Source organism: Doryrhamphus excisus, chromosome 9, assembly GCF_030265055.1.
Source record: "Doryrhamphus excisus isolate RoL2022-K1 chromosome 9, RoL_Dexc_1.0, whole genome shotgun sequence".
NCBI classification, from domain to species: Eukaryota; Metazoa; Chordata; class Actinopteri; order Syngnathiformes; family Syngnathidae; genus Doryrhamphus; species Doryrhamphus excisus.
The window spans coordinates 2,249,259-2,259,036 of record NC_080474.1 but is presented as its reverse complement, the minus strand read 5'-3'; the positions used below and the strand labels follow the sequence as shown (position 1 = coordinate 2,259,036).

The following is a 9,778-nucleotide window of genomic DNA, read 5'->3' as shown; positions in this document are numbered from 1 at the left end:
AGAATACGTTAAAAAAAGATATTTTTTCAGGTTGTATTATTTCTTCAGGGGGGCTTCATTCTCCCTAAAATGTTTTTAAGCCCCCCCCCCCCCCCCGGAAATAATTAGATATTTTTTATTAATTTTGTTAATGTTTTTTTTTTTACAAAAAAAAATCTCTCACAAATTTTATAAAATAGGGCAAAAGCGGGCCCCCTAAAATGTTCGTAAGCCCTCCTAAATAATTTGATATTTTTTATAGATTTTTTTTATAGATTTTTTTTTTTTTTTTTTTTTTTTTTTTAAAAAAAAGGTGAGGTTGACACCTCACCATTCCTGTTTTACTGGCATCTCAAGCTTCTTTCGGGTGTCCTTGATGTCTTTATGCTATTGGTATGCTATTATTACATATAATAACGTATAATAATGTGGAATAATGATGTCAAGCAGTGATATTTTAATTACTCCAACTGTATGTAACTGTATGTAAGCATTTTAATAAGTCAGGAAGAGCGAGAAAATACAATTTTTTTATTATTTACATTTATTTGAAGATAATATTATATTGAATTTCAATTAAATATTGATCATGAATGGGCTGATTTCATGTTTGACTTCATGGTTTTTTTTTATATACAGTAAATGGAATTTACTGTACAATATATTGTATACCATATTGTATACAATAAATACATTCAAGCTAAAATGTGTATTTACATTAAATTACATGTTATACAAAAATACGATACACGATATTGTTGGCTAAATTCTAGCTTTAATGTCTTTTCACAAAGCTCAATTAGTACAAGATGGTTCCTCCGTTCGTCTTTGCTTTATAGACATGTTCATTTTGTCTAAAGCTTTCCAAGCTGGGCGAGGAAAACTGTTTCCTCTGCTGCCCTCTAGTGGCCACATGGAGTATTGCCTGGTGGCGGACCGCCCAGTTCTTCAAGCACAAAAGCGACTATGAAGATAATCAGTCCTCGGTACTGTAGAAGGTACTGTTCTGCCGGGCCAGGAAGTAGTCCAGTTTCTTCTTATTCTGTTTGGGCCTCAAAAGAACGTAGAGGAAGACGCAGACCACCGCCAGGAAACAGGATGTAGCCACGGCGGAGACCACGATCCAAGTGAACTTGGAGTCTGTGAGGCGTGACCAGAGGTCAAATGTTTTTTACGTGTTGTTACTTTTATACGTCTTCACTATGAATGAAACTCACCTTCCAGCCCAACGTGGATGACAACTTCCTGTCTGCCTCCTTGGTTGTTAGCCACGCAGCGGAGCTCTGCCTCAGCATCCTCCTCCGTCATCGCCATGACGATGAGCCTCAACTCCACCTGGCACCCCCACGCCGTCCTGCTTTCCCTGCCGCAATTTTTCATCATATTCATTTTTTTTAGAACATCTGCAGTCGCTAAATGACACGAAAATGTCACACTTCCTCCTTACATAAAATCAACAATTTTCCCATTCAAAGCATGCAGCAAAATGTCACCACTTTTACTAATGGGTCATGGAGTAAACTATATATTATATATATATACATATTGTAATAATAATGATTACATTACATTATATATTGGACTATTGTTAGAACATATTTGAAAATATAATATATAATAATGCATGTATGATAATAATTACATATGAATTATTATTGTTATTATATATTATTATAAATTTTAATATATAAAATTATTATTATTATTGATTCTCCATTATTAATTATGAATTGTTAATTATGTAAAATTATATTAATAAAAATAATAATGGCAATAACAATTGTTATTTGTATTATTATTGTATTATTGTATTATTGTATTGTATTATTGTATTATTATTGTAAATGACTTTTAATAATAATAATAAAAGTGTTTTGACATTTCTCTTATGGAAACTGTTTATTAGTTTACTATTATTATTATTTATTATTGATTTATTTTTATTATTATTATTATTAATTATTTTATTGTTATTGTTATATTATTATTTATTTTATTGATTTATTATTATTTATTATTTGTTATTATTTATTATGTATTTTATTATTATTATTTAGGTTTTATTTTTTTTTATTTATGTAAACTCAGTGACCTGGTGCTGAAAGTTACCAAAATAAATGTAATGTTTTTAAAAACATTAAAGGAGATGTTTTTAAGAAGCTGACATTTTTGTTGCCTTTGAAATTCGAGTGTGAGTTATATGCTATACGCTAACAATTACAATTATATTCCATATGCATATTTCACGCAGAGGCCTTATTGAAGGCATTATTTGTTTTTTGACATTAGGATCAAACATGGGAGTGTATTTTTTTGGAGGGTTAAAAACCTCCTCACCTCCTCCCACCCTGCAGGGCACGCCCATCCAGGTAGGACGACTCCACCGTCAGGCCGTTGACCAACCAGGAGACGGCGGTGGAACTCACAAAGTCACAAGCTGTCAGAACCTTGCAGACCACTTCCAGGGCGGAACCTGAACAACATCAACCACCAATAAACGTCATCATGTCATCTTTCCCCATCCTGCGTGTGCGTGCTCGCCAATCGCTCACCATGCGCCGCCTCGAAGATGGTTCCGTTGGACGGGGAGATGATCAACGGCGGCGTATGTGTGAGGGCTACAACGGGAAGAACCAGCAGAACGTTATGTATTATGGAGAACCAACACGTATTGAAGTCAGCTGGGCCACATAGGCTCCAGGAAGGCTGGCTCTTACTGGGAGCAACACTGCTTCGGATGTGCCTGGGGTCAGAGGTCACTTCAGAAGTCAGGTCCACCTCGGTGTGGGTTGGAACCGGGTCTGGACCTGCAGGATCACACATAGTTTCCCAAAAGGGACCGTTAGTAGCCTGGTGTTTCACAATAAGATAGCTATTGACTTTTTGACTGTTTGGGGGTTTGTCCTCACATGTAGTACACACAAGCTACCGGCAGAGGGCGTGTATCTATCTATCTATATATATCTATATATATACTATATAAAATAAATATTAAAAATACGTATATATAAAATATACATTATACAGTATGGAACACAGTAAAAAAAACACAAATATATACATTTAAAAAGTCTATTTTACCCCAAACTATTTTTAATTAATATGAATAAAAAATAAATTATTAAAAATATTAAATAAATTACTAATATTTTTCCTGCATGCCTTGAATTTTTTTATTTTTAAAATATATTTTATTATCTAAAAAATAATTACAGATTTTTTTCCTGAGGAAAAAATCAATGAAGAATGCTAAAATAAGTACAAATAAAAACATGTATTTGAATTGATTAATTCTATCTTCTAAATATTATTTGTTTTTTTGTAAAAAAAAAAAAAAAGGCAAGTGTGTATACCTTGGTAAAAAAAAATTGAGGGTTGGACAATATTGTTTTTTTGGCAAAAAACATCCCTGATATATAATGGTATTTTATGTACTTCAATAAATATATTTTCTGTTTGCTAAATAAATACTAAATAATTCAAATGTTTATTTAACACAGTTACAATATAAACCACAAAAAAATAAAAGGTGACCCACCTTCCACCAAAAGCTGAATGACCCTGCTGATGGGGTACTTCCTGTCGTCAACGAGCACGTCCAGGCGACACGTGTAGACGCCGGCATCGGACGGCTTCACCGCCGGGATGAACAGTTTCCTTCCATCGGTACGGAAGGATCTCCATGTTTGGGCGTCTTGGAGGCGTCCAATAGCAAGGTTCTGAAAAAAAACGATGACAGAACAATTAGAGTGTAGTTACTCCCTCTTGTGGCAAAATTGGTAAATGACAATTTATTGCAAATGTACTATTCTCGTAAGTTTACGACTTTATCCGTAATATAAAAAAAACGCATTCTCGTAATATCTGATGTTTTTTCCTTACGCATTTATGACTTCTTTTCTCGTAAATTTAAGACTTAATTATCGTAATAGCATGATATAGCATTTTTTTTCTTTATTTTTTTTATTCTTTTTCACAAACACAATTTATTCCAATGCTAATTCTCGTCATAATTACAAACACGCAGAATTCGAACATGATCCAAATAAAACTGTCCTGTTTTCCGCGCAAAAAAACAAAAATCTGCTAAAGCCGATAAAGATGATTAATGTATTAGTTTTATTATAATCAATCATCCTGTAGGCACTAAGTCGCCCCCTAGTGGGGTGGAGCTCATGATCTGCATGAGAGTTAGTAGCTCGGGGGGGGGGGCGCTGCCCCACTCACCGCCTCCCATTCTATCTGTGGCTCCGGGTTGTTGAAGTGATACGAAGAGGGGCATCTGAGGGTGACGTCCTCCCCCGCCGTGGCGTTGTACTCATAGGACAGTTTCTTGATGTCCACGGTGGACGCCGTGTACACCGCCAGCGTGATGCTACCTCTGATGCAGTAGCTAGCATTTCTGAACAAATAATACATCCAGCATCGTCACCTTAAAGTTCAAAGCCATGAAAAGCGAGAGGAGACTTACCTGAAGGTGCACGTATACTCCCCGGAGTCGGCCGCCCGAGCTGGGAGGAGCCAAAGCTCTGTGCCGTGCCTCTGGACACGCCCCTCGCCGTCCAAGAAGGTGGCAGTGCTAGCGTTGCCCTTGGCGATGTGGTACGTGGACATGGGCGGGGCTATGTTACGTACTTTGAGGGCTCTCCGGAACGTTTGGAAAGACAAGACCACCGCCTCGCTCTCCATGCGAAACAGCTCCACCTCTGGCCGCACCGTGAAACAGCTGTCTGTCGGACAAAACACCGTTGCTTCATGTTGTCATCGTGCCATTCAGAAAGTACAAATGCTAATGGTAATGCTAATGGTAATGCTAATGGTAATGCTAATGGTAATGCTAATGGTAATGCTAATGGTAATGCTAATGGTAATGCTAATGCTAATGCTAATGCTAATGGTAATGGTAATGGAAAAGGAGTAGGTAGAAGCAAAGCTTATTAAATCCTACCCCTCCATCTGGTACTTTTACAGTCAGTAACTGTTACATTTGTTCACTTCCTGCTTTCCTAATATAATTTAAGTTTTTTTAAACATTTATTTTATTACATTTGTTCACTTCCTGCTTTCCAAATATAATTTAAGCTTGTTTTAAAATTTATTTTAATTTTTTTTTTTTTATTAATTTGTATTAATTTTTATTTATTTATTTATTTGTATTTATTTTTGTCATATTCTCAAGAATATGTGGAAAATAAATCATAAACACATCTATCAAAGAGGACCTATTGTGATCATTTTGTGGCATTTTGTATAGAGTTGTCGACTCCTATAGAGCAGCTGCACACAATAACCAGCACACAAAGCTTTATAGTTCTTCCAGAATCTGCACCTATTCCGCTGTGATTTGTTTTAATATATTCCCCCTGGCACGCCCACTCCGCTGTGGTTGGTCACACTCCCAAGTGCTCAGGAGGACTTCAGGATAGCTGCTGAAACCAACTTTGTAAGAGTTGGTAAATGGTATTGGAGTTGATAATAAACGGTGATTTATTCCAAGAAAAGCCCAAATATGTAGAGAAAGAACAGGATGTTCTTGGCTTTGCACCATCCTGACTTGCTGGTGGGGAAATTTGGGGCTTTTTCCGACAGGCGGTTGAAGGGCAGCTCACGGTAAATGAGGCAATGAGATCAAGCAACCAACGGGATGAGCTGTGATGTCATCGCTCTACCGCTCACAGCCACTTGGGGGCGTGAGGGTTGCCATGATATGCTGTGATGCATTCATCAGCATCCGTTCATTCCCAGTGGAAGAGCTCGGAATGATAAGAACACAACGGCGGCTCACCTTTGACGGACATGTCAGGAAGGGCGGGTCTTCGTCCGTGAGCTTGCTCAACAGCGAGCAGCGCCAACATCAACGCCCAGATGGCCATGGCGGCGCCTCGCCTCGACGCCAGCAGGGCTCAAGAAGCGCGCGGTGACCCAGTGGTGCTTTTCAAGACTCCCAATGAGGCTCGGGCTCAGACTCGCTCGCTTAAGTAGACTTTGGCAAAGCTGCGATGACGTCATCTGCCGTCACGGAAACGCTGGAACCGCAGGATGTCGTCACCGTCAGCGTGAGTCACGTCATAGAAACGTAAACATCTTCTTCTTCTTATGGCATTGTTTATGCTATGCTACTTTTGACGCTTCTTTAGATGCTTATACACTATTTGGCTTTTTATTACACTTTAAATGAATGAAAATATTATTATAAAAAATATTATCTGATATCCAAACCTGCTGCTGTTTGGTGAATTCTTATTTTGGAAACAAGACAAAGTTTACTTCTGCTTCCGTTTCCTCCACTGAGATTACACACACACACACACACACACATACACACGCACACACACACACACACACACACACAAACAGGGTTAAAGACGTTTACGAAGGTAACTGAATTTTGTGCATGTGAATTTTGCAAATTTTTGAATTTTTGAATGAATTTACTATTACAATTATTATAATTATTATAATTATTATAATTATTATAATTACTATAATTATTATAATTATAATAATAATAATAATAATTATTATTATTATTATTATTATTATTATTATTATTATTATTATTATTAATAATAATAATAATAATTACATTATTATTTTTTATTATTATTACCATTACCATTATTATTGTTACATTATTATTATTAATAGTAGTAGTAGTAGTAGTAATCGTATTTAAAAAAAATCTAATATTAATATATCATTATTATATATTATGTAATTATTATGATTTATAATATTATTTGTATATACAAACATTTGAAGCAAACTGCAAATGTTGCCGGAAAAAAATTCAAAAAAACACCAAAAATTCCGTCACATGCATGCAGAGTCTGACATCAAACGTTAGCAAGGTTAGCGTAGCTCTAGCAAGCTACAGTGCTAACATTACGCTCACATTTTAACAGCGACATCATGCTAAGTTAGCATATTCACTGTATATTCATATTCATATGTTTTTTCCTTCCAAAGCCTTCAATAAGACTTAATAATACGAGTTAGCATAACAGATGAAATATTATCATATTTGCTAGCCATGAGTGTGGTGCGTATGTGCTATCATGTAATCGAGGCTTTTGGTGTGCAGGCCGTCCACACGAGGAAAAACACCCCACTGAGCCAGAAGGACAGAATGAGTGTTTAGCAGGAAATTTCTCAAGTTTCTCAATGTAACACTTTGGACTCCACAACAGTACACACACGCACGCACGCTTGTTTACATGACCTTGACTACATAGTCTTAACTTAAGTCTACTTTTGTTTACATGACCTTGACTACATAGTCTTAACTTAACTCTACTTTTGTTTACATGACCTTGACTACATAGTCTTAACTTAACTCTACTTTTGTTTACATGACCTTGACTACATCACTACAGTCTTAACTCTACTTTTTTTTTACATGACCTTGACTCAAGTCTTTACTTAACTCTACTTTTATTTACATGACCTTGACTACATAGTCTTAACTTAACTCTACTTTTATTTACATGACCTTGTGTCAAGTCTTAACTTTTTCATGTTCTTTAGGATGAAGTTAAGTACTGCATATTTTCAACTGGGTGTCTACAAATGTTTTTCCGGGTATGGTGACATAATCGTGAAAAAAAACCAACCTGTGAGTGTGAGCACGTTTACCTGAGCAGGAAGAAGCGCAGACTCAGCACTTTTAGACTTGAACGCTGCGGAACGGGACAAGAAGCTTTCGTGAGACAGAACAAAAACAGACAGCAAAATTCCAAAGACCTAAATCGTGCATGGACGGATGATTTGATTAATCCCTGTTTTCAAATTAATCATTTCTGACTAATTACCATGTCACACATTGTGTGAAATATACCCATTTTGATTGTGTTTTGTTGAAAGAAAGATAAATGCCAAGGCAACAACAAACATTTGCATGTATTAACAGTGATAATTTAACTGGAAACGTAAAGTCGGAAATTAACAAAAATAGTCGTGAATTTCAGAGAAATTTTTTTAAATAAATTTACAAGAAAAAAGTCATAATATTAACTTTGCTAAAAATTATTTGAACATTTATTTTGTATTTATGACGCTATTGTAAATTCACAAGAAAAAAATGGTACGTTTATGTAACAGACATTGCCTGAGACAGCTGGGAAAATATGGGATGAGGAACGTTTTCCTTCCTTCCTGAAGAGCTAAGCTCAATTTCCCCTCCGATACGTATGACATGTAATATTACCACTTAATTCTCATATATTAACTACTTTATTCTTGTAATATTAGGACCTTTTTCTTGTATATTTACAACTTTTTTCTGGAAATTTACGACTTTTATTCTTGTAAGTTTCTGACTTTATTCTTGTAAAATTACACCTTTTTTGTTATAATTTTTTAAAAACTTTAAAATGTAAATTCACAACTTTTTCTCATACATTTTTGACTGATTTTCTCGTAAATTTACAAATTTTTATTTTACTTTTATGAATTTTTTTCTCGTACATTTTTAACTTCTCATAAATTCACGACTTTATTCTCCTAATATTGAAATAGTTTCACCTAAATTTACAACTTTATTTTTTATGTTTTTTTAAATAATCTGTCGTGATTGAGACCACACATAACACATAAGACGTTGTAATGTTCGGAGTGTCCATGAATGCATCTGGCGGTCTATCCAGTGACAATGAGGAAGTGCCGTAGCCGGTATTTGGCGTTGGAATCGTGGCGCTGTCCATGTGTTGACAAATGTTGGCTACAGAAGACAAAAAATATGATTATGACACAAAAATATGATTTTTTTTTGTTTATTGAAAGAAAAATCAAGTACATGACTTCCTGTCATACACAGAGAGGACACATGTTAGCGTAGAACAGCGTTTCCATGGCGACGGGAATACCTGAACGAAGAACAACACGTGCCTCCTCGACGCGGGTTAACGAGGTTATTGACGAGCGGGACACCTGACAGGAAGTGAGTGTTCATTACGATGAATGGCGGTCATTCAACTGAAACGGTGCGAGGAGCCAAACGCTGTAAACATGTCGTAGAAGATTAAAGATTAAAACCACCGCGCTCGCGTATTTACGTCAACACTTAGAAAAGCAGGCCGCTTTTAGCGCACGCCAACGCTTCACCCGACTCGTCAAAACCGGTCGGGATTAGGGATTAGGGCCGCCCACATCGTCGACAAAGCCATTGGATGTTTTGATGGATAGCTGCTAGAAAGCACATTTAACATTTAAATGTACGAATTAAACTTATGAAGCCAAAAATAAACAAGTTTTTTTTACTTTCTAAATGCTGTTTTTAACATTATTAGAGCACTCTATACATAAACTAGCACCCCTATAACACTTTTATGACCCAGTATAGTAGAAACAGAAATTAAACTCACTTGTCAGCTTTGGGAGATTTCATTGTTTGTTTTCTTTTTATTGTCTCATCAATCTACTGGAACATCACTGCCACCTGATACTGATACTACATACCTCGCCTTGGAGCCCTGAATGCCTTATATATTGTACAGTGGAACCTCGGTTAGCGTGTTTTTCGGTTGAACAAAACGTTGCCTTGATTCATGTACTTCCCGGTTAGCGTCCAATATGGTGCATGTTTGTTTTTTCCACTTGTGTGACTGTGCCTTTTTGTCCTGGCGTTGTTTCGGCTGGACTGTAGCGTTTTTATATCCTTGTTAAAACATCACGCTGCAGTACTTCTCCTAACCAAGATTTACAACCTAGCAAGAAAGCTAGCGATGACACACGCAGGAGACACAGCATGATGGAGATGTCTACAGCCAATCAGGACGCAGAAAACAACGGGTGGTGCAGA

At 36.3% G+C, this 9,778-nt stretch overlaps 1 protein-coding gene across 1 annotated transcript; it reads right to left on the bottom strand.

The window, feature by feature from the left end:
- Positions 1-779: 779 nt before the first annotated feature.
- On the bottom strand, positions 780-5,910 carry LOC131135723 (interleukin-1 receptor type 2). Its single transcript, XM_058081956.1, has 9 exons — positions 5,765-5,910; positions 4,451-4,709; positions 4,207-4,381; positions 3,518-3,698; positions 2,697-2,786; positions 2,532-2,597; positions 2,317-2,452; positions 1,197-1,342; positions 780-1,119 (listed from the first exon to the last, which is right to left on the bottom strand). The coding sequence occupies exons 1-9, from the start codon at positions 5,850-5,852 to the stop codon at positions 956-958; spliced, it is 1,305 nt and encodes a 434-aa protein (XP_057937939.1). The 5' UTR covers positions 5,853-5,910; the 3' UTR covers positions 780-955.
- Between the last annotated feature and the right edge of the window lie 3,868 nt (positions 5,911-9,778).